General features: G+C 28.2%; 1 protein-coding gene across 1 annotated transcript in view; it reads left to right on the top strand.

Annotated features, from left to right (window-relative positions):
- The window catches only part of LOC142330040 (cubilin-like), a 43,939-nt gene extending 17,755 nt beyond the window's left edge, over window positions 1–26,184 (top strand). The window contains exons 3-8 of the mRNA XM_075375051.1: window positions 7,994–8,149; window positions 13,468–13,702; window positions 16,794–17,006; window positions 18,465–18,717; window positions 21,226–21,518; window positions 25,270–26,184. Coding sequence (XP_075231166.1) covers window positions 7,994–8,149; window positions 13,468–13,702; window positions 16,794–17,006; window positions 18,465–18,717; window positions 21,226–21,518; window positions 25,270–26,095 — 1,976 coding nt within the window. The 3' untranslated portion in view covers window positions 26,096–26,184. The remainder of the gene's footprint in view (window positions 1–7,993; window positions 8,150–13,467; window positions 13,703–16,793; window positions 17,007–18,464; window positions 18,718–21,225; window positions 21,519–25,269) is intronic.
- Window positions 26,185–26,782: the final 598 nt, after the last annotated feature.

The following is a 26,782-nucleotide window of genomic DNA, read 5'->3' as shown; positions in this document are numbered from 1 at the left end:
AAACCATATTAAATAAATGTGACGAACATATTACTCAGAGTAGTGATTTTTAAAATCATCAAAATTTTCAGATAATCTGCATTCAAAAATAATTACTTATTGAACCAGAAAACTCTATATTACCAGTTCAAGAAATCATTTATTGGAGAATTATAGTTATATAAATTTAAATAAGTGATAAAATTATTGCAATTGCACTTCTCAAGAAGATGTAATATTTTGAAATTTAATTGATAATATTACATTAGTGACAACAATGGTACTTCTATTGCCCATAGTGTAGCATTTCTGGACATCTTGTTAGATTATAAATTCTCTTTGAACAAGCAAACAGATTTCATTTGCAAGAAAATCAAAGCTCACTGTTTAACTTAAATATTGTTGTTTGAATAAGACTAAACTTGTCATTATTAAATATTTAGCCAATTATCTCTGTTTATTCTCTTCTAAAACATAATATTATCTCTTGGATCTCTCTCAGAAAGACAGAACAAATTTTTAGAATATAAAATTGGGCTGTCAGATCATTATTTGGTACCCATGAATAGTCATCATATAGATATTTAGAAAATTTAAAATTTTAATTTAATTTACAAATTTATGTCCTTCCCAAAAAAAAAACGTCATTCTTGAAAATTAATTAGCATCCACCTCTGTCAAACCAAATAACTAGACTATTATCATGTAATATAGCGAAAATTTTCAGCCTGAGAAAATAATTATTATAATGCTTTTATTGGCATTTATTTTTAATAAAGTACAGACTCATTAAATTAGTATTAAAAACTCATTAATTAGAATTAAATTAGTAGTCTAACTAAGAACAAATCTTTTTAATTAGTTTTTAAACAATATTAATAAAAAGGAAGAAGAATTTTTTTATCCTTATTGTAACACATAGTGTAAAAGATATGAGCCCAAATAATTTCCATTAATTTTTTTTCTAATTGTTATTTCTTTGTAATGATTACATCTATTTAACATATTTGCATACTTCCTTTATAATTATTTCATATATTATTTATTATTTTTGTAAATTAATATTAATCTTAAACATTTCTTTTTTTATAATTAATTTTATGTTTTTACAGCTTCTCTGATTAGAATTTAATTATGGTATCATCGATCTGTGAAGGAAAATTCTGCATCAGTTTCTATTTTTAATAAATGATACAGCTGTAAATCTATACCTCCTACTCCTGATATAATTTATATTATGTGCCAATGAAGACAATTATTTGTGTTTAAATAGATGAATCATTTATTATCCAGTACTCTAGTTTTAATGAAATGATCCTATATTATTGAAGTAACTTTATTGGTTAAATTAATCTGATATACTTTGATAATATCAAGTGTTTTTTATATATAATTTATTATTTTCCTTTAAACATGACTAGAAAAGAGGCATGTTTAAAGTGTTTATGTTTCATTATGCATGATTTTGTTAAATGTTTTTTCCAATTGTAACTAAATATTGTTCATGAATTTAACATACTAACAACAACAAAAAGCTTAAAATCTTGAACATTTTTTGCTCTTTTTTGAATTGTGATTTTTTAGCACAGCTTAACCCCAATGTTTTCCTTTTTTATCACCAAAACACAAATGCAATTTTAGATAAATCATTGTTCAATCATTTAATTAATTATATGGAAGCAAAGAAGAACTTCATTCAAAATAAAAATGTGAGCATATGCCACAAACAAACCAACATAAAAAGCTTCTTGATATGAACGATAAAGGGTCATTTAATTTAATGTATTAAAACAAAAATAAATGTTAAATCTTGTTTAAATTTTTTATATATATATATATATATTTCAAATATATATACTATTGAATTAATAATATAATATATGCCAATATAAGCCCTTGGTAGTCACAAATGAAACCCAAATAAAGGGAACTTAATTTAAGAATAAAACAAAATAAAAATCATTAAGTAGTTGTTAACAAGAAAATAAAAAAAATAATTAAGACAACCAAAAAAAAAAATCAATAACATTTAAAAAATTCTTAATAAAAAAGTAAATAACTAAAAATAGTATAAAATTTCAAAGCTCAGGACAAAAAACTAATTTTTTTTTTGTTAACCAGAAATTAAGAACCAACAAGTTGCAACAATAACCACTGGTGTTAACTTGTAATATAAACTTATTCATTTAATACAAGACCTGCAATAACATCTGCACATGTGTTATGTATTATTTATTACATTTATTTATAAATTTATTACATTTATATAAAATATAATTTTATTTATTACATTTTTTATAAAAGTTTTTTGAGCATTTTCTCTTTTGTCAATTTTATTTCAATAATCAGTTAGTAAAGCCCATTAAGATTAAGATTCAAATTCTGGTTAGATATGAATTTTCACCAAAAAAAAAGTTCTTTCCATCACAAAAATATGAAAACTCCAGTAAGTAATCAGCCCATTATTTATTTAAGTGAGAAAGTAAATATTTTTAGCCCTAATTAATCTCTATTGAAATAAAAAGATATTTTGGGAAACAAGTAACTATCATCTTGTGTAAATATTGTTTGATTCAATATATTATGCAGCATTATTGAATTTAAACGACTAATAAATTAAATTTAAAGATTAATTAATCACAAAAGACATTTATTTGATATGTAGATCACCTGAAATGATGACTTTACTAGTTAGCAGCTAAACTTCCACAGACGACTGATTAGAATGTGTTTTTTGATTATATATTTTATTCTTATTTGTTAATGGTCTATCTTCATCGACACATTCTTAATGTAATGATTAGACATATCTGATTAGACCCCAGGTAATGGTGTAAATATTACATTACCTGGTTGGTGTAAATATATCTAATCAGTACATTAAGAATGTGTCGATGTAGATAAACCATTAAAAAATAAGAATAAAATAAATAATCACAAAACTTATTCTAATCAGTAGTATGTGGAAGTTTAGCTGCTAACTAGGAAGATCTACATGTCAACTAAATGCCTTTTGTGATTATTTAATTTAATTTATTAATGGTTTTTACTAATTCCCAAGGTTTTGCATTATATACAAAGAACGAATTTAAATGAACTTTGGGAAAAGATTTAAATTCATAAATTTTGAAAAAATATTTTATTACTTTCATAACATTTATTACCTAGTATAAAGCTACTGGTTGGTAGATAAAATCTCTGTGTACTTGTGTGTATAGAATATGTGTGTTGTGATGCGGTGTTAGTTGTGTGGAAATCTAGCTACTAACTAGTGAGGGTTGGTTGGTATGGTCTCAGGTGGTCTCCCTTCCAGAATTTAAGTTAAGCTACCTCAATGCCTACTTCCATACTTCATCCTCTCAACCTTACGTTCACCTACTCCCGCTTTGTATACCGCTTGTATTCATGAAACCTCTCTCCTTCTCTGTCTCTCTCATATTGCTTAAAGGGGTTGCTTATTATATGATGCCTTATTCAAATTAACGACACCTTTAACCTAAGTTATGATACCCTCTCACTACATATTCAATATATATTATTATCTACCACATCTGTTTATTAATGGCTCTCTGTTCTCCATACACTAGTGGTAGTACTACCTACCATAACTGTGTGGTTGAAATTTGCTTGCAGCTCTTGAATTAATTTATTCAGGCTTTGCTTTATGAGAACAATAATTAGTAACTCATGCATAACAGTAATATATAAGTTATGTTTTAATTAATTATACCCATTGAATTTAAGATAATATTGTAATGTTATAAACAGTAATGTTAACCAATTTTTCATTTAAATTTTAAATACAAATTTGTTAGATGTGAACATTTTTTTTATGCTTATCTGAAAATAAGATTGACAACAAACAACAGCTCAGAAGGTAGAAAGGCACTGTTAGTTATTTTGCATATATTTTCTGTAATCAAAGTGAAAGTGTTCTGTTATTTCCTCTTTACATAGACTTTATTACTGTCAACAAGAGTGAGATTGAAATAATTTTCTTCTTTTTTTAAATTTATTAATAAATATACAATATATGTTATTTTTCTAATAATTTTTTAGTCTTGTATAAATAAACATCCAGAATAAAAAATATGTTCCATTTGAAGTATCATATTAAAATTCCAAAAAATAAAATTTCCTCTCTTCAATCCCACTCATGGGACGGAGTTTGTTTTAACAATACATTTATTGCAGTGAAATAGATAAACTAATAGAAATAAGTTTAATCTAATTTTAGTACGAGAAGGAATACACATTTTAGTGTATAATAAATTTTTCTAAATGATTTTTGAAATAAGTATTAGTCTTTGAAACAAAATAAGAAATTTGGGTTGTTACCAAATTTTTTGGAGGATTTCATACGTAATGATCCCTAATAAAACAATGTTTTAGTACTTATAAAAAACTGTAAAATACTGCATAATACTGAAACTGTATAATACGTTACTTTTTTTTTTTACATACATATGATTTAGACATACAATTTATTTACCAATAACTGCATAATCACTGTGAAATCAATATTTAAAAAAATTATTATTTATGTGTATTTATTTAAAATTTGTTAAAATCAACTAAATTTTTATTTATTCATACACAGATAAATTGAAGTTCATTATTACAGTTTTAAAATAACAGTTTCTAAAAGTCTAGATCATAGGAAATCTCTTTAAAATAACAGTTTTTAAAAGTTTAAATCATTGGAATTTCCTTACCTTTAATTTTCAAAATATGTTGACAAACCTTTTTGCTTGTACAATGTTTGATCAGTTTCTCTAAACAAACACCAATAATAGTCACCCATCATTCCAGAATCCCATCTTCCTTGGTACTGATGCTCCATGGTCAGAATATCATGATAGAAACGCTTTCCTTGCTCATCACTGACAGGGTGCAAAATTTCAGGAAAAACATCTAGGTGCGACTGTAGGAAATGAATTTTTAAGGACATCTTACATCCTAAATGTTTGTAGTTTTCTAATAGCTTATTAACCAAAAAAAACTTAGTTTTCATATTTTCTGTTGCCTAAAAACAACCAACAACGTCATTGAAGGACTGCCATGCAGCTAGTTAATATTTGCTAAGTTTATCATCAGAAGTTGAGTTGACTTAAGCAGTTTCTTGAATTTTTTTTTTTTATTTAATCCTGCCTCCCAGAATCAGATCCCCAATAAAGCATGAACACAATTCCAGGAGGTGCCTGCACCTCTAGCCACCAAATGAGAGAAACGACAGGACTGACTATACCATTCCCGGCTTCCATCACCCAGCAACCGGGACTCGGTCTTTATGCTTCACCTCTAATGGGGACACCCCCAAAAAAGGATGTTCCTGCTGGGACTCAGTCTTCTAACCCAGGGGCTCAAGAGTCCTCGCACTTTATCACCATCGCTCACCTGTGCAAGCATGGGTAAACAGCAGCTCTGTACGCTGCTGTCCCTTACCCCCTCGCTTCCCAATATTTAGTAGCTGTATACTACCAAGCCAGTGAGGTCAGCCCACACAAAGCCTCTCTCTGATTCCCAGTCGACCACTGGCACACTTGGCCGCACTAGATGTCCGATCCACCATCCGGCAAGGTCCCCCCCACCATCTCCTTGTTCAGCTCAGATACCAAGATCATGTCTACCGTCTCTTGCTGAGCCACCTTCCAGCACAGGTCCATGGCCTGTCTACACCTGTTTGCATTGAATCAAGTTTCCTGATTTGCAGACTGATAAATTACCCTCCTTCAGCTTACCTTCACTCAATTTAGGAAAACTTATTTTTAAATCATTAAATCCTGGTCCATCTTTTCCTAGTGCCTTTAGAAAATTTTTCATGATTCTTGAATTTTATGTAAAGTGGCAGCAGTTTGGTTTTACCATTCTCAATTAATGATAAATGCTTTACATTTTTTTCACCAACCACAAAGTTCTGCTGCAATGGCCAGTTCTTTACTTGGTAATGACATTTTGTACCTCGACTATCCCAAAGACAAAGAAAGCAATATTTTGTAAACCCATCTTGTAAACCAAGAAGTGATGCAACAACTTTCAGATCACTGCAAACTTATCACATAAGCTCTTCTAATTTATTTCTCCTATTTTATTGCTTCTGATATTGATGCCATAGTTTCATTTGTTTCTTTCATGTTGACTACATGAGCTAATGGAATGGATGACTGTTTGTTACCATTACATAATAAAACTGCTTTCATGCTAACTTTAGAAGAGTCAATAAAAAGACACCTTTTTTCAGGAATATGCTAAATTCCAAGCTCTTTCATCAGGTCATCGACATCAATACAAATGCACAATGAACTTTCATAGTAAAATAAGTTGAAAAGAATTTTATTTTGTGTTCTAAACATAGTAACTTTTGTTTTTTCTGTTAAAATATTCCACTGTTGCAGTCTAGGCCCCAGAAGTTCAGCTTGCTGCTTTGATAAATTTAAATTGTAAACCAAATCATTAAGTTTAGGGTTGTTGAATTAAATGAGGAGATTTCTTATCAGATACAGGAAGAAATTCTTCAACATCCTCTAAACATCTGCTTCATTTTCAGATTGTTCTAGTAGTGTCAGATTAGATTGTGGTACAGGTACAGATAACTCCTATCCATGTAGTACTGGCTCTACATACAGCTGCATATTTTATAAACTTTCTATTTTTGAATGAAAATTCAAATATATTTGCCATACAGAAGTAGCAGTCGGTGAAATGGTCCTTAGGTTCGCGCCAAACCAGTGGTTCAGCAAATGGCATGGTCATTGCTTCTCCTTCAACCATTCAGTTAAGAGTTGCTGAGCATGATATGCAAATAACATGAGGTGCCAAGATTTTATCTTGATCCCAGATGCACAATCAAAATAAAATTTACATGCTGTTTTTATCAATTCAGTTTATATCAATTATAGTCTTTCTTTGAGATTTTGACATAAATTTACCATAAACATAACAAAAATTGTCTGGGTGATTCGAATATCCATGAACCTTTGCAGAAGCCATGTTGTAGCAAATAATAATGAGAAAAATCACTTTTTTATTATAAAGAATTGATAAAAATATAGCAAAACACTAATAAACTCTGTAAAACACACAGTATAGACAAGTGAAGCTAGACTGAATAAGAATTTAATCTCTGTAGTCAACAACAACAGATGTCTGTATGATGTCATTATACAGACATGTTTGTATGAATTTACTTCTCATGATGCATTATATATATTTATCTATTTTTTTCTTTATTATGCATATATGCACATTGTTTAAAAGCAAAAATGCAGAAACTATTCTTAAATGTAACCATTATTTGAGCAAAATGAGTTTATTATAAAAACATTTTACAAACTTACAATATACGTAAAACCTTTACATGGTAACACAATTTCAATAGCATATTTGAAATCAGCACCCAAATTACAATGAGAAAAGTTGTATAACATTATAGATACAAATTTTATGTTGACTAGTGTTATCAATGAGCAAAATGATTATTAATTGGAATTGAAATATATTTATCTTTTAACCTAAAATAATTTTTTTTTAACTTTTGTATCATTACAATTACTAACACTATACAAATTCACCAGAAAATTGATTTTATTCATGAAATAATTATTAAAATTGAATAATTTCCTGACAGCAATTTTTTTAAATTCAAACAAATTTTAGTTTTATTTTTGTTTTGATTTAATTGAAAGAGGTCTTTTAACAATTTTAAATCTCATATATAGCATACGGTTTTAATTTTAATTTTAGTGTGTAATTTGCAACGACTGATTTGAAAAATTATATAGAGCAACTGATATTGCAAGGTACTCACAAAAGTGCTGTTGCTTGGATTACGGAGTAAGGTAGGTGTCATCCTATTTTATTTTATTTTATTAATTCTGTACTTGGATTGATCGGATTAATATAATTTGTATAGTGCCGAAGAATATGATTCCTGAAAGGGTCGATTTCAGAAAAATATATAAATAAGATTTATTAGTAATTTTATAATTATTTTATTTACTTGCACCATTTACAGGTTCTGAGCACTGTCCATATGATTATATTAGAATATACGATGGTAAAGACGCTAAAAGCCCTGTCATTGGAACTTTCTGTGGCATGGGAAAATTTCCATATTCAATTATTGGGACCAGTGAAGATTTATTTGTTGAATTTGTTAGCTCACCAGCTGGTAAGAAAAAATAATAATGAAATTTTAATAATAATAATAATAATAATAATAATAATAATAGTATTAATACAATGGTAATAATAATTATTGCTATATTTTACATAATCTTTTGATAATATGCAGGACTCCCATACCACCCAGAAAAGATTACATTTGTTGAATCAGAAAAGACAGTGCAACAAAATAGCCTAAAAGCCTTTATATTCATAATCATCCCTAAATAATCTGTTATTTAATCTGTTTGTAATAAATTGATTAATCTGATAGGTATAATTGGCAACAAGTGTCTTTGTGTTGTAAATAAATACAGCTGTCTTTCTGAGGTAATGTTCCATAAATTTTCTACTAGGCCTACTAAGTTAAGAAGTTGAAGAATCTTGCGATCTGACATTTTCTTTCACCTTTCTTTTTTGGTTTCTTTTCTTTTTATTTCTTTTTCTTTTTTGTTTTTTTTTTATTTGAAAAATTTACAAAAATTATAAAATTTACTTGAAATTTTCTTTACAAATATTTACATTATCAGCATATAAAATAATGGTATTCCACTATTCCACTAGAAATATTATTAATAAATAAAAAGGACACAACTAATAGTAAGGTAATTTAATGAAATATGTGTATATATAAATTCAGTATTATAATCAATAACAGCATAAAATCTTTGGAATCCAAGGAACTATGAAATAATTTATTAAACTAAACAACAGTAACTATTTCAGTTAAACCCCATGTTGGTAACATATCTGTTTGAACTACTGATTGCCTCTGAATTAATATCAATGACAGCTGTAATTTTGACTGAGTAAAGGTATTAACATGTGACAAACTGAAGTACTAGATTACATCATTATGACATAAATTTGAACAGTATTCACATTTGTCTCACTAACATTCCATCTCACTTTCAATTCTGAAATTAAATAGAAACTGTATTTACATCTATACATTCCAGAGCATGTACTTGTGCCCTTCTCACACTCTCTCTCTCTCTCTCTCTCTCTCTCGTGTGCGCGCACACGCACGCGCACACACATGTATGCACAGAGTTAGAGTGAAAGAGAATTCTATTTATAAATTATTATTATCACTAAAATTACAACTCTGCAGCTTCTGATGAGAATTCTATAGAGAAATTTAATCAATCTGAAATAATACGTACCTCTTTCCCAATTAGAAATATTTTAATAATGATACAGTACTGAAGGAGTAAAATCAATACTATTATTACACATGTTATTATTATCATTATTAATATTACTGAGCAAATTACTATTGTTAATTATTATACTTGTTGATATTACAGATGTGTACTTATAAAACCAACAATTATTATCATAAAGTAAAACAAATCATAGTAAATAAATTACAACAATACAATCATAAAACATACAGACGATAATTTTAACAAAATTCTCTATAATGATACTTACGATACTTTGTTATTATGAATTAATCAATCACTAATAGAATCAATAATATAAATAATCTAGAGGTAATTACAAATGAAAAATTGTTTCTCATATATTATATTACCATGGTTTCTTGAACCATAAGAGATTTAGGGCTCATTATGAAGAAGCCTTCAAGCATCCAAATACAAATTTCAGACTATTTTACATGATATTTGCCCTTATTTTATAATATTACTCTTTTGTCTTGAACTCTGAATAGTCTAAGCTAGCATAGGAGATAGAGGAGTTTAGAGAAAAAAATTACACGTAACCTATACAAATTACAGAAAACACCTAGTTGCATGAGAATTCATATCTGCTTTCTTTAAGACTTTACAGGAACGGAATGGAATGCAAGAGTATTGGAGGATATTTTATACCTCTATTCATTACAGAGCCTGGACGACAGTTCCTTGCACACATCTTTCTAATTTAATTTAGTTTTAAATTAATTTTTTAAAGTTAGTGGCTGTTTAATTTTTTTTAATTAATTTAGATTTTTAGAAATCTAATTTAATTTTTTTTTAGTGGCACTTATATATATTAGTTTTTATGTTAAAATAGACAGAGTTTTAACATAAACTGAGTTCACTATTGTGATGACTTTCTTGCTTCTTTCTTCTTTTTCCAAATTCTCCTTTTTGTTGTTTGTAAATATTTACAATCTTAACTTTAGAAAAACCTTTGAGCCCAGAGAAGGTTATCACAGTGGAGAGTGCAGGCCTCTCCTTGTCTCTGTTGGATTTCTTCTCCATGCTTCGTTACTGCCTTTTGGAAGTCTTCATTTTTTTTCTCCATTAGTAGAATAAAGATTGCAAGGAGGACTTACAATTAATATTAAATCAGCTTGTTCGCATACCTGAGGGTGGCAGCAATTGGATGTTGTTGAACTTCCACAGAAAAAGAAAATACCAGCAAAAAAGTACTTACATAAAAATTACTATCTGGGGGTACACTAAAGAGGATGTGTATATATACACACACACAAGTATATAAGGTATTTCTAAACTAGTTATACAAAACTAACCTTTAATAATGAAAAAAAGAAAAGAAAAATAAATAACTTATAGAATTGTTTGATACATCACTGAATACAGTATATCTTCAAGTTTCACTTTCGCCTGACACTGTTAGTTACAATGTTCTCCCTAGGTGGCACACACAAATGAATAATTCCATCAGTCATCATGGAGTCATATACCACTGTAGAACGTGCAACACAGTTGTATATCAGTGCAGAACGTGCTCAGTGTTGCTTATCATTTCATAAATTCAAATTGGATACTACCGTTCAGAGACAATTCATAACTAAATATCACAAACAACCATCTCAAAGACAGTTTGTTATTCCATGTTACAATCATTTTTCAATGATTGTAACAGGTTGTGCATCACACAGGACACCAGGTCAGGGTAGACCTTCAGTTTCTAAAGTGACAATCAAACAAGTGTGGCAAATATTCATTCACAGTCCAGGTAAATCAACAGGACACACCAGCTTAGAACTGAATATTCCTATAATTACATTATGGAGGGTATTGCATAATCGACAGTCACTTAAACCCTATAAATTAAAACTGATACAAGCTTTGACTGAAAGTGATAAAGAAAAACGAACTGAGTTTTGTGTAAACATGTTAAATAAAATAGAGACTGAAGATAATTATCTTAATAGAATTGTGTTCAGTGACAAAGCAACCTTCCATATCAGCAGTAAAGTAAATCAACGTAATGTTTGAATATGGGGTGAACAGAATCCACATTGCACAATTAAACATGTTCGGGACTCACCTTAGCTAACTGCTTTTTGTGCTGTAAGCTGACACAAAATTTACAGCCGACGCAACTGTAACTGGCATATTATTCCTGGACATCCTTGAACTTTATCTAATGCCACAATTACTACAGGATATGGGCACAGAATTTATTTCCCAACAAGATGGCATGCCACCACATTATCATCATGCAGTTTTCGCATATCTCAATAGCAAAGTTCCAAGTTAGATTGGATATGGTGGAACAATTTTCTGGCTTCCATGATTGCCGCATTTAACTCCATTGGACTGTATATAGTTACATTAAAGACAGAGTTTGTTTCTCGACTTCCAAGAAATGTCGACAAGCTGTGCACCAAATAACAAAAATAGTTGCGACCGTAGATCAAGAGGTGCTTCATAGGATTTGTCAGGAAATTGATTACAGATGGAATATCTGCCATGTTACAAAAGGTACCCGTATTGAAATTTGTAAATTAAAATTGAAGATTTTCTGTATTCAGAGTTGTATCAAACACTATAAGTTATTTAATTTATGTTATTTACATTTTTCATTATTAAAGTTTAACTTTGCATAACTAATTTAGAAATACCCTATATTTATTCATATTTAAAGATATTGAAGAGCTTATCACACTCATGGGCCTTAAGTTCCCATATGAAAACATTTGTTTACAGGCAGTTTTATTATACAGATGTTTTATAATTATGATTTTGTTTTTCTAATTAAGTGGCATTCTCTTGTGTGTTTTTTTTTTTAAACTTCCAAAATTACTATATATATTTTATAAATAAATATATATTTATATATATATATATTTCATCTGTTTAACAGCTGACAGTGGACCAGTGTACTTTGGTGATTGGGGTTCAATTAACCACAAATCTCAGGAATGGTTGGTCTTAGTCTGTACAAGACTACATCTCATTTACTTGTCATACATATCACCTTCATTTCAATGGGCCATTTGTTTATTTATCACATGTTGAACAAATTGCAAAGAACACATTAGGATTAGAAAATAATAAGAAAAAAATCATAAAGAAAATATAATTTAGTATATAATAGTTGTATATTATTTCTAGTAAAAAAAAGGATTAAATTTGATTTAAAAGTATCCAATACCATCTAAAAAATAAATAAGTTTGAAAATTTACTCAAGACCATCAACCATGAAAAAATAATCTGGAAAAAAATGTATAATTTATAAAAATTTATGATTTTATGATATATTAGTACATAATATATACATTGTACACTAACTGGAGTAATATGTATTACATACACACTTGCATTTATGTAAATTTGTTATATGTAGCAACCTGGGAGATGTTGGCTAAACTTAGGGACTGGCTGATTTATGGCATCAAAATAAACAAAAACATTCACATAATCAAATGACCTATCTTGCTTCATTTTCCCTTTGGTCCATCATGTTGTGTTTTTCACAAAAAATTGTTTTAAGACAGGTATTTTAATGAAATTTGATCTAAAGGTATCCAATACCATCTATAAAATAAACAAGTTTGAAAATTTACTTAAGACCCTAATTCAAGACCAAAATAATCTGGATCTAAGTAATAACTTAAAATTAATTTACATTATGATTGTTGCATATTAGAAAAAAAATGTATAATTTGATGTAATCTCTGTTTTAATATGTAAGTATCTTTGTAATTTGTTGAATCTGCTGAAAAACTTATCTTGAAACACCAACAAATAAAATTTAATTGATTGGACTATTGATTCGATTCTACTTCAATAAGGTTTTATATCTATTCAAGTTCTATTTTTTATACCAGATTGAAGTACTATGACTTTGTTCATATTATGGACAAATTAATACGTTAATCAATACATAAAAATGACTACTAACAGTTTTGAAAAGTTGACAGTATAATAGAATTGAATTGTTTACAAGTACTTTAAAGTCCACATTTTGATAAACGATAAATATTCTTTAAGAGCTTGTCTAAGCAAGTTTAAAGAAAAAACAAGCCATAATTCTTAATTAAAAATTATCTTTATAAAATTTTTGTAACTATTTTAGACATTTTGTGTGTAAAAAAATAATTCTGTTTTTGTACACAGGACCACTGCTCAATACAGGATTTCATTTCAATGTCGGCAATTGGCCAGGTCATGTTGAAACAGCTGGTAGCCGTAATGGTACATGTGACTGGTTATTAACAAGTCAAGATTTAATGGCTTCTGGAAAGACTGAAGGTATATTTTTATCAGTTGCTCATTGGTATCCACCTCATACATCTTGTACTTACCTTATTCAAGGTAGCACTGATCAAATTATACGTCTATATTTTCCAAGGTTTGTACATAATTTGTTGTATATTTTATAATTATTGATTTATTTATTGGAGTTTTCTTGAAGATAGAGTTACTTATACAAACAAACAAAAATTTATAATGATTTTATGACTGTTTATCTTTGTAAACTTAGTGATGTTTATTTACATGTTTTAATGTTTGCAATCAGATGCAAACTTTGGTATTTTAATCAAGCATGTAATGAAAACAAGGTATTTACTTTAGATAGTTGATAAATTCAGGTATTTTAAATTATAGAATCTTGATAACACTGGTCAACATGATTTTTGTCTCACGAGTACCAATAGGTATACTTAATGCAGTTTTTTATCCTGTTTTCAAATACGTATTTGGAATTTCTCCATCACCTACAGTTTTTTTTTGTTATTTTATTTTTTTTAATATTTTAAAACATTTTTTCATCCATTTATCCACTGTCAAGTAAAAGCTCCTAGAGCAATATAAATATGATGGAGCCAAATGAGCTAACTCATTAAAGGGCTACCCTTTAAGGGGTTATTCTCGATTGCCCCAGTAGCAACGCTATGTTGCTACTATTGTGCAGGTTCAGACGTGTATAGACATGTACAAACGTGATTTAGTGTAACGCACATTCATCAGAACGATGCCTCCACAATAGTAGCAACGCTATGTTGCTACTATTGTGCAGGTTCAGACGTGTATAGACATGTACAAACGTGATTTAGTGTAACGCACATTCATCAGAACGATGCCAGTTGTGAGATAGAAGTGAACCAGTAAACATATCATTGTGAGTGCTTTGTGTGTCTGAGTTATTGTGTATTACATATTTACAACTTTATTTCTTTTAATTAGTCGTTAGTTACAAAAATGAGTACAGTTTGTTGAAATCTTACGAATAATTTTTTTAATGTATGTGATGAAGTGACACTCAAGTCCTAAAGGCAAAATCCCAAAGGCAAAACATTACTCCATTAGTAAAAAAGTGTTATGAACTTTATTTTGGGTGTAAATTTGGGGACCAAAGAAGGGCCTGGGCCCCATATATCTGTTGTTTATTGTGTTCTAGGCTTCTCACCGCATGGAAAAATGGCACACGCACAAGCCATTTACTATCCCTATGATTTGGAGGGAACTCAAAGTTCACTCTTCTGATTGCTTAACAAATATTACAGGGATTATGTCAAAATCAAAACATACAGTTGTGTACCCTAACTTTCAACCTGCAATGAGACCAGTTTCACGCTGCGAAGAATTGCCCATACCAAAGCCTCCAGAACATGTGACATTAGGTGAGGTGAAGAGAACTCAGAGTCTGATGGAAGTAAGAAAGAAAAAGAAACAGATTCTGGTGATACAACTTTTGAACAAAGCAGTTCATCTGAGCCTCATTTACTGACTCAAGAAAATCTTAACGATCTCATATGAGATTTAATTATCCAAAAAACTCTGAAATGCTTGCTTCCTGGCTAAAAGGACGGAATCTTCTTCAAAAAAATACAAAGATATGCACTTATAGTAATTGTCATTCTTAATTTAAAGACCATACTTCTGAACAAAATGGTTTTATATTGACACTTCTTCTCTTATGGAGACAATTTGTAATGAACATAACCCAACAGAATGATGCTTGTCCATTGATTCCTCTAAAGTTAGTTTAAAAGTTGTGCTTCTGCATAATGGCAATAAATTCCTATCAGCACTTGTTGCTCACTCTGCTAGTATGAAAGAAACATATGAAAACTTTAAATTTATATTGGAAAAGCTTCAATATACAGTGTAGTGTATTAATGAAGAATTTTGTCAAGGCCATGGACAATACTCCTGCTTTCATGTAATTAAAACAGAAGTTTCCTAAAATTAGTGATATTAAAATTAAAGAAGGAATATTTGTGGGTCCACAAATACAATCACTAATGCATGATGAAAAGTTTGAGGTACTATTGAATCCACTGGAGAAAGCATCTTAGCAAGCATTCAAAAATGTTACTCAGAGTTTTTTGGGAAATCGAAAGGGGGAAAATTACCATGATATTGTCAACGATCTTATAAAAATTTGGCTTGTAATATGTCCTAAAAGTACACTTCCTGCACTCGCACCTAGATTTCTTCCCGGAAAATTTTGGCACAGTGAGCAATGAGCATGGGAAACACTTTCATCCGGAGATTTCAGCTATGGAAAAGAGGTATCTAGGCAAATGGAATCCTAATATGCTAGCCGATTATTGTTGGGCCATCAAGAGGAATGCTCCACAGGCGAAATATAGCAGAATATCGTCATTTCTTTTTTTCTAAGCAAGTCAAATGTTAGAATATTATATAGTTAAGAATGCAGAAAGTATTAAAATGTTTGAAATCATAAATGTCTCTCGGAAACCTTGTGTGTTGGAGAAAAGATTGTTATAAAAACTACACCACGCTTTTATTTAACTAAATATTTTCATTACTTTTAATTTTAAAATTTAATAATTATTACATTTATTTATTGGTTATCTATTAGATATTTATATAATTTATTTTTTACTTTTCAGTGCATTTTTATATTTGTTAATATATTATATATTTTGTTTAAAATTCTCAATTTGATTTAATTCTTATTTTTTTACTTTTTAGAGGGTTTTTCTAATTTGTTTCCTTTTTTTATTAATGTTAATATTAATATTAGTTAAATAAAAGCTTTTTTAAAAAATAATTTTTAAAATTGAAATTATAAAAAAATTAGATTAGATGTACTTATTAAAAAAAAAAAAAATAGAATAAATAAAACTTGGAATGGCACCACATATGGCCAAGGATTAGAAACACATTTACAATATTTATTTATTTTTTATAGTATTTATTTATCAAAGCTAGGCACAGAACTTAATGGATCACTAATTCATAGGGCTATATGTGCATCCACCTTTCTTTCTAAGTTGCAAAATAATAATTTTGTTCTGGAAATTTATTTTACACCATCTTATAATATTGTACAAGTAAATGAAATAATGGTATATTATTCATATCATATAATATTATTAGAGATTATTTCAAAAGAATCTTTATTCCTATTATTATTATTTAATTACTTTTATAAATTTTATTGAAATAATAATCTGTGCTTTTTTCAGTTTCCGAATTAATAGAATTGAATCACCAATAATGCAGTTTGATGGTGATTGTGGTGAAAGTTTAACGTTGTATGATGCATCATGGCCTGATGATTCACGAATTATTAAAACATTTTGTGATACTTTCTCTCGTGCTATGGAAAAACATGATTTTGTATCAACTAGCAGTGCTTTATTCGTGCGTTTTGAAAGTAAAACTGGTAGCTATTCAGGGTATGTCGATTATTAAAAAATATTTGTTTATTATGATTTTTTTTTTAATTTAAATTTTGTTTTTGTTGACTTGTTAGTAGTAGGGTCCATTATATTTCAATTTTCCCATATATTGTAGGAGTTTTTTTTATATATATAAGATGACAATTAATTAAGAAATAATCTTAATTGACTGTGATATTCAATTTTGTAAAGCTAGATCTTCTAAATCCTCTTTGTTGTAAGCTAGATCTCCTAATGTCATTAATGCTCTTTGTTGTAAGGTAGATCTAATTTTATAGCTTTGGTTGAAATGAAAATGACAATAATGATGGGATCAGTGATGATTGAAATGTTAAACACAATCAACATTAATGTAAATTGTGAAATTTTCTGTTCGTCAGTGAAATTAATAAAAAATTTGAATGCATTGTATAAAGATTTCTTGGATAAAGATCCAAGAAAAATATAGTAGTAAAAAAGTTATGCTAAAAGTTTCTGTTATAACTAACATAAAATAAATGTTTCAGTCATAAGAAAATAAATGTTTGTGAATATTTTCTCCATCAATATTTGCTTTGTTATTTATCCTTTAAGAATCATCAACTAATCAACCCAAGAGTTAAGATACCTTATACACATCACTAAAAATGCAAGTGAGAAATAACCAGTCAGCGAATTTGTTATTTCCTGACTGGAGCACTTTTTATCCAGTTTTTATAAGAAAAAACAATTAGTTAAGGATCCTATTGGATAAACCCAATCATCGTACAAATGTACATAAGTAGTACAAGTTTTATATGGATCAAACAAAAGAGTACGATCGAATGTCTGATATAAATGTACTCCTTATATATTCTGAAATACTTAATAAACAAGTAATCATAAAAAAGCAGATATCAAGGTAAATACATAATAAGCCTAAATCTTTTGTAATTTATAAAATTGTAACAGTTTAGGTTATATAAACATTGATAATTATTATTATCTAATTATTTTATAATTCTTAAACATTATTTGTTTATTATTAAGGTCTTGATTTGTTTACATTAAATTGTCTGTCCCATTTCATCTTATGGATATGACACACAACAATTTTCTCAATACATAACAATTACATATCTTTACATAACAATTTTCTTGAGAGTAACAATTTTCTCTATACATTCCTTATGAACAAAGTGTATGGCTGAATACAAGTGATCTTCCATTTCTATTGGCTTCTGTATTAATGTACAATTTGGCTCAGAAAAAAGACAGTGGGAAACAACATTCCTTACTTTACTTCGTAAGGCTAGCATATAATGCTTGTTCTTGAAAATAGCAGTATCTATAATTTTTAGGTGTAATTTGCGATTTATGTCAGCATGCAAATAATTAAAAATTATATTTGTAATTCCTATAATTATTCTGCTTGTGTGATTTAATAATACTAATAATTATTTTCTGTTATTCTTGCTGTTATTTCTTTCATTTCAGGTCATCATTGTATTATTGGGCACATTATGATTTTTTTAATAATACAAAATTTGGTCGACCAATATCAGATACTGAATGTGATGAAGAATTTGTTAGTTGGCAGGCAAAATCAGGATATTTAAGATCACCTTTGAATACTCTTGTATATAAAAGAGGAGAAGGTGCCGGTGATTTACATTGCCGTTACAGATTTATTACTGATCGACGTTTATTTGCTAGAGTAATTCTTACGATTACAAACACTAATTTTAAGGTAATCAATTATTCTTGAATTTTTTATTTAATAATTCCTAAAATATAAAATACTTTAAATTATTTAATAAGTTCTAGATTGATCAGATTTACAGTAGATAAAATATTTCAGATGTAAAATGAGGTACTTTATTATTTCATAGACAAAGACCATTTCTCTATGTATGTACACTAGTTGAATTCCTGGAATAAATGTATAATATGTGGCTTGTAAATCTGTCTCTTAACTATACTTTTTCAAATGCTTCTTTCTTTATCAATTTGCCACAATACTTCATCATTTGTCACTTTATCCACCCATCTGATTTTTAACATTCTCCTATAGCACCACAATTCAAAAGCTTCTAATCTTTTTTCTCAAGTACTCCAATCATCCAAGTTTCACTTCCATATAAAGCTACGCTCCTAACATATACTTTCAAAAATGTTTTTCTGACATTTAAACTAATTTTTGATGTAGCAAATTATATTTCTGACTGAAAGCTTGTTTCACCTGTGCTATTTGGAATTTTATATTACTCCTGCTTCATCCATCTTTAGTAATTCTAGTTCCCAAATAACAAAATTCTTCTACCTCCATTATCTTTTCTCTTCCTATTTTTATATTCAGTGGTCCATGTACATTATTTCTACTACATGTCACTACTTTCTCTTTGTTCTCATTTATTTTCATGTGGTAGTTCTTGCATAGGACTTCATTCCTGTTATTCATTGTTTCTTCTAAATCTTTTTTACTCTCAGCTAAAATTATTATATCATCAGCAAATCATAACATCTTTATCTTTTCACCTTGTACTGTTACTCTGGATCAAAATTATTTTTTAACATCATTAATTGCTAGTTCTATTTAAAGATTAAAAAGTAATGGGGATAGGGAACATCCTTATCAGACTCCCTTTTTTATTATAGATACTTTCTTATGTTCTTCAATTATTGCTGTTACAGTTTGGTTCCTGTAAATGTTAGCAGTTGTTCTTCTAACTCTATACTTGAACCCTAAATTCTTTTAAATGCTGAACATTTTATTCCAATTTACTTCTTAATAACTTCTTAAAAATTACAAAATATTGAAAAAATTATAACAATGTATTATAGTATGGTTAATAGAATAAAACTTAGTGAATGTTACTTGTTTTAATGTTGATCACTGTTTACGAATTGTAAGATCATGTAATCATTTTAAACAAAGAATCTGTGTAGAATCACATTCTTTTTGTCACTCCAACCAGTCCATAGCAAATATACAAACATTCATGAGCTTTTTCCTGTCTCTAGTTGACAATCTAGATGGTAATCATTAAATGACTTTTTCATTGTTCATGCTTGACCAATTAATGTGTTTCCATCAATATTTTTAGAAGCTAATTTTATAGTTTCACATATCACTAAATTTGTGTGCGTTTTACGATACATGAGTTGCTAAACCGTCAATTAAAAACTCAGTAAAATAAGTGATTAAAATACATTTCCTGTTGAAGCAAAGCTTTACTTGAATAGGTTTTTAAATTTTTTAATTAATGTACTAATTTTTTTTTAAATTGTATATGCAGATGAATGCAGTCCATATGGTTGGGCATCTCAAAAATCAGCACTTCACTATATATTCATATGTTGCAGTTAATTAATTTATGATCAACCTGTATGGCAGAGTGGTAGTATTTGTGTCTTTCATCTGGAGGTTTATGATTTTGAACCCCAGTCAAGCTTGGCATTTTTTCACGTGCTACAAAAATTCATCTCTCATCATTAACAGTAACTAGCTGGGGAAGAACTTCTTGAATAGATATATTACTTATTCCTGAGTGTTTCTAAGCATGTAGATTTTACTAAACAAATGGTTTAAGTTATGAAGTTAACACAAATAACCTATATATCTTATCTTAATTCTGTCAAATCTACACAAACTTTAGACCTAGTATGTAAAGTTTGTTTTTTTACTCTTTTTTTTAAGTTCTAATCTATCGTAAATCTACTTCAACTATTTTTTTTTTCTGAAAATGGTAAAGTAAGGTATATTGAAAGAAGTATTAACTTTCCTGTAAGGCAGAAGGTAAAATTGGATTTTTTTAAACAGAACATGTTAAGCAATATCCAGTGACCTAACTAGTGCTTACGTTTAAAATGCTAGATAAAACTTACATTTACTACAAGTTTATAGCATTGTTTCTCCAAAAATATTTTTTTGTATTTTCAGATACTCTTTCACAACTTGAGTTCTTTTATATTTTGAATGAGTTCTTAACAAAACATTCATAACAGTGACTAGGAAAGAGAGAATTATGGAGTTTTTAGGGAATTATTTCTTTATATAATTTTAAGAAAAAGCTGTTGTGCATGAAATTAATTACTACCCAGATATCATCCTTGGAGGAAAATTGTTTGTTATATAATGTTAATCTTGTATGTATTCTATAACATCCTTGCAGTATGTTTTGATAATTATTGTTATATTATTTAACTTATATTTAATTTAATTATTTAGTTTTCTAATAATTTCTTTTTTCAATAGGACAATCCATTCAACACCTCTCCATGCACAAATTGTTGGGAAAGTAAATTAGATCGTCTTATTATCTGGGAACCTAGTATTACCAATCATACTGATTTACCATCATCAGGACAATCTGGCGGACAGTGCCTTTGTAAAAGTCCACAACAGAATAAAGCAATTAGTGTTAAAAATCCACAACCAGTTGCTTCAGTTATATCTTCTTCTGAAACTCTTAATTTAGAGCTTATTGTTGATTCTGCACATTCTGCATCAAGTTATTTTAAACATCCTGGTGCTTTATTTGAAGCCAGGTAACATGTTATTTTACATTATTTTTTTTTTTTACAGTATTTAATAAATACCATTTCCAATTTCAGGAACTATCAGTCTGCTTATGTTTTAATTTATTTTTAAAAATCATTAATTTTTGTAATTTTTTATTTCTTTATCTTAATCAGCATGACTGTCAGTCTTTAGTTGGTATTTAACACTAAACAACAGCAGCAAAACTACACTTGCATTGTTTAAATTTTGTAATTCTACGAAACTGGTATATCAATATTAATGAATTAGTTATAGATAGTTAGTAACTCAAGTTAAAGAATAAAAAATATATAAATTAATAATTAGAAACATAAACTTCATAGAATGTAGTTAGGCCTAAATAAAATTTAATATGACTTTTATAAGAAATATTTTTTAAGTTCACACCCTTTGCATGGGTGAAGATGGGTGTTGCTGCAGTCAATAATAATGTTATTTAAATTTTTTAAATAAAGTCAGTTAAAAGAGTGCCAGTTAAGTAAAAGGTTATTTTAATAAGGAAAGTGACAGACAAGAACTCTAAATAACTAACACAACTTATACCTTCCCTTTTTTTCTAGTTTGACCAACTAAACACCATGTAAAGTAATATTTTTCAGTCATTTCTCTTTTTCAGGTGTTTTCTTTCTGATCTTCTTGTAGTTCTTCATTCTTTCACTTCATTTTTGCCTTCTCTCTTTTACCCAGATGTTATAGGTTTCTTTTTTCTTCTTCTCTTGGAAACTATTGAAATCTCATATTAGTTTTCTGATCACTGTTCTCGTCTATATTTCTTTAGATATTTCAATTTATTTTGAGTCTTTTTGAAGTAATGCGATCCATTGATTTATATTCTGTTTTTGTAAATGCGGATGAAGATTTTTTTGTGAAATTTATCATTCATTCTCATAAATTGGCTGAAGAATTTGGCTCATCTTTTTCGAAAAGTTTCACTGTACTCATACAGATTTTTATTACTTCTGAATTTGTATTTGTTTTCATCCATTTTTATTAGTGCTAGGATTTTTCTCAAGATTTTCCTTTCCTTTACATTTATTTCACCTGATTCAACTTGAAAAGATATTCTGATGTCGATAAGATTTGATTACCTTATTTTAATGCCTGATTCTGGATTTTAGAGATGCTCTTTTTGATGTAATTATCCTTTGTTATTTGGCACGTCAATTCCATTTTTCTTATTCTTATTTCGTGATTGGCTTCTTAATTTAAACCTTTAATTTGAATTATTAAAATTTTTTAAATGTCATAAGAGAACTTTAAAACTTTTGATTTCATTTCTTTTTCACCATACACAATCAAATATAATTGAAATTCCCTTAATTAGACACTTAAAATGTTAAATTTTTTGAGATGGTAGTAATTTTTATGGTTAATTAGTGACGTATATTTTATGTTTTTCATTTATTCAAACCTTACAACTCATGATTTTTATTTTTAAAGCATTGATTTTTATTTATTTTGAACATAATAGTGAGAAAAAGATCATGGAATCAGCAAATCCATACGATATAAAGGTAACACTTCCTACAACACTAAACAAAATGTACAAATTAATTGTTCTTATTTTTACATTCTAAAGGTAAATTTGTATATTTATTTAAATCTGTATGGAACTTCCAGCAAAAGATGTTTAAACATTTTTTGATTAAACTGATATTTTACCTGCTAGATGACCTAGATGATGCTTGACTCAAATCAGAATAAAAGAAGTTAAATACAGATTGAATGAATTCTCTCTTTACTCATATACTCAAATAATTTCACAAGTGTGAAATTATTTTTTTGTAATGAATTTGTCTATCCATTCTATTTATTACTTTGTTTTTGAGTAATTAAAAGTTATATTTTTAAAATCTTTCTTATTTTTATATACATATATTTTTTCAGGCATGAATTAGGTATTATTAACTTACCATAACAATGAGGAGAAGAACCACAAACCTGCACAAAAAAATTAAGTAATAAGAACAACCTTAAAAAAATCCTTTTTGGCACGCCAGAAGGTGAAGATAGATTTCACCGGTGCTAAGTAGGGGATGAAAAAGATTTCCATCTTAAAATTAAGAAAAACTTCAAATTTATTCAATATGACAATGGTTCCATATGAAAAAAAGTTTCACATGTTTAGCATATGACAAAGCCCCATCTTCTTACAATTCCAGCAATATTTTGGTCATCCTTTGCTGTAAGGGTTGGACATATCAAAAATTGTTTCAGACAAAAGTTTTAGGTAATGTTTAGAGGACTAATTACCACTTTAAACTGATTTGATACCATGCCTATTAAGGAAGGTATGATTTTTTTGTCTTCAAAATCCCATTTCTTCCATCCCTTGGGCCAATGGTTAGTGATATCAAAAAACTTTAATTATATAAGTTTTTGGCCCTAATCCAAAGAATAGTGGGAACTTTAAACAAATTCAATATTTTACTTAATAAGAAAGTTACAGCAATATATATATTTTTTTAAAAAGCTTCTCATTTCCAACCCCATGATCTGATTTTGCCCATTAAGTTTGGGTCATTATATTAATTTGAAAGTGATTGGCACAAAATTACAGCAATTATCGTGTCCACAAGAAAGTGAAATACATATATAGATATATGATATATAATTTTAAAATACAGCTTACCAAATTACACTTCAATTTCCTCAAACACTTTTGACTATTCTGCCATCTTCAAAAGTAATATAATTATGATTAAATTATAAAACTGCCATAATTGAATTATGTATATAAAACAATTGATCGTCATTTTATTATTCGTCAAAAGTTAAAGATTAAGTCTAAGAGACTACGTCTGAATTGTAATAGTTTCTCAGTTTTTGTGCTTATTAATTATTATACCAAACGATGCCATGTTTGAAAAACTAAATATATATATATATATATAAATGTAAATTTAAATAAATATATATAAATGTAAACATAAACTTTTGAACTGATGGAGGTTTTGGGGGTCTGGGTGATGTGAAACGTGAAGATATGTAGAAATTTTCTGGAAGTCAAATCATGGTACCCATTACAATAGATAGCTTTCTTATGAAATCTACCTAAGAAATAATAAATTTTTACAATCACCACCAAAAAAAATCAAGCATGACAAAAATCTTATAAATATCATACTACATACCCAGATGAAAAAACAAAAAAAGAAAAACTAAAAGATCTATACTCAACATTAAATCCAGAAATCAGCTGATTCACCTTCAGAAAAATCAAAAGGAGAATATAGCCCATTATAGAGACACTTTATTTACACAGATGTCATTAATGTAAATACAAGTGAAGTGAAGTAGTACCATCATAGTAAATAATTTATCCATTTTTTTTTTTTAATAAAAAAAATCCAAATTTAAGCATATTACCAATCATCGTTACTGTTCCTTGTGTTAAATAAAATTATGAAGATGGTGTTTTTATTAAAATTCCATGTTCCAGTTTTCACAAATAATGAATGGCAGGCCTGAAATTATTGATATACTTGGATTTCAAAGTTTAAGAACTAATTATATTTTTTTAGTACCTGATTCTCTGTCCATCAATTTTCAATATCACAATTACTTTTTGCAAAAGTTTGAAATTATTTTGAGTAATTAATTTTTCAATCCATTCTACTTAAATTTACTTTTTTTTGAGTAATTAAAGTTATATTTTTAAAATCTTTCTTATTTATATATATATAAATAATGTAAATATAAATATATATATATTTTTTTATATATTTTTTTTTTCAGGTATGAATTTGTGCATAGCCCATTATGTGGTCCTGCCATAATACCAGCTACAGATGAAGGTGAACTACATTTCCCACATTATGAAGCATTAGGATACACAGAACCACCACGTTCAATAAGATGTATATGGGATATTAAAGTCAATCAAGATAGAGATATTTGGGTTCATTTTGACAAAGTTAGATTTGCAACACGTGACTGTCAAGATGGCAGATTAGAAGTTTATTTACCATCTAAACCTGATCATCCATATCTTTCTATATGTGGTCATAATGTTAGCGGTAAAGAAATTCCACCATTAACTTCTTTAGATTTGACACCGCCTGATAGTCATACTGGTTACATACCGTCACCATCTGTTAGAATACAGTTTATTGGTTCAACAACGCCAGCTCGTGCAGCATTTAAAATTGCTTGGACGGAATTATTTCATTTACCACGTAATCCAGATGGAACATTAATGACATCACGTTTGACCGAAACAAATACAGTTGAACCTCAAAGTGAGTGTGAATTTTTGTGCCCTGGTGAAACATATCTTTGTATACCTACAAGATTAGTTTGTAATGGTATTATTAATTGTCCTACACCTAATAATATTATAAATAGTAATTTAAATATAAGTTCAATAGATTCAGGCGATGAAGCACCTGATATATGTGCAGCTCGACGGACTGACGATCCTGATATTAATTGGGTTATGATCGGACTTGGTGCAACTGGTGGTACATTTCTTGCCATTGCTTGCTTAATTTTATTATGCCGATGTTGTTGTTGTTGCTGTTGTTGTACAAAACAACATGACGATGATGATGATGATTACTGATATATAACAAATGATGTCTCGTTTTTTACATTAATGGACAGATAAAAATAAAAATATAATTTTTTCTAATAGAATCTAAAATAAAAAAAATAAACGAGACTGACATTCTATTTTTGTGAAAAAAATAACTTTTTAATTATAACATTTATATAAATAAAAAAAAATAATTCAAAATAATGACAGTCAAGCAAATTATATGTATAGGTATGAATCAGATACAGAGAATGCATTGTATATAATAACACATTTATTTAAAACATATACATGTAGTAATGTAATAATTTCATACAGTAGCTATAAAAAAAATTTACAGTTTTAAAAATTTTATTTTTTATTTATAGTAATGATGTAGAATTCAGTAATAGAATTAAAATTGTTTAATTTTAAGTAAATATCCATAATTAATTGCATAAATAATGTAAATTTATGATATAAATAGGTTAGTATTCTAGATAAAATTTTCAAAAGTATTTCCACCATAGAACAGTATATTACTTGTGTTTAGTGATATTTTCATACACTTAAGATTTGTATATTGTAGAACAAAAACTACAATTCTATATAAATAAATTTGAACATTTTGAGATTGGATCCCAAGCTAAACTTAGAGTCCTGAGTAATATGAAAGTCAGACTTGGACATTACATTTTTACTAAATGATTCACTATAAGAAATAAAATGTTAAAT

The sequence above is a fragment of the Lycorma delicatula genome, chromosome 9 (assembly GCF_047948215.1).
Source record: "Lycorma delicatula isolate Av1 chromosome 9, ASM4794821v1, whole genome shotgun sequence".
Classification (NCBI taxonomy): domain Eukaryota; kingdom Metazoa; phylum Arthropoda; class Insecta; order Hemiptera; family Fulgoridae; genus Lycorma; species Lycorma delicatula.
This window is presented reverse-complemented; position numbering and strand designations above follow the sequence as displayed.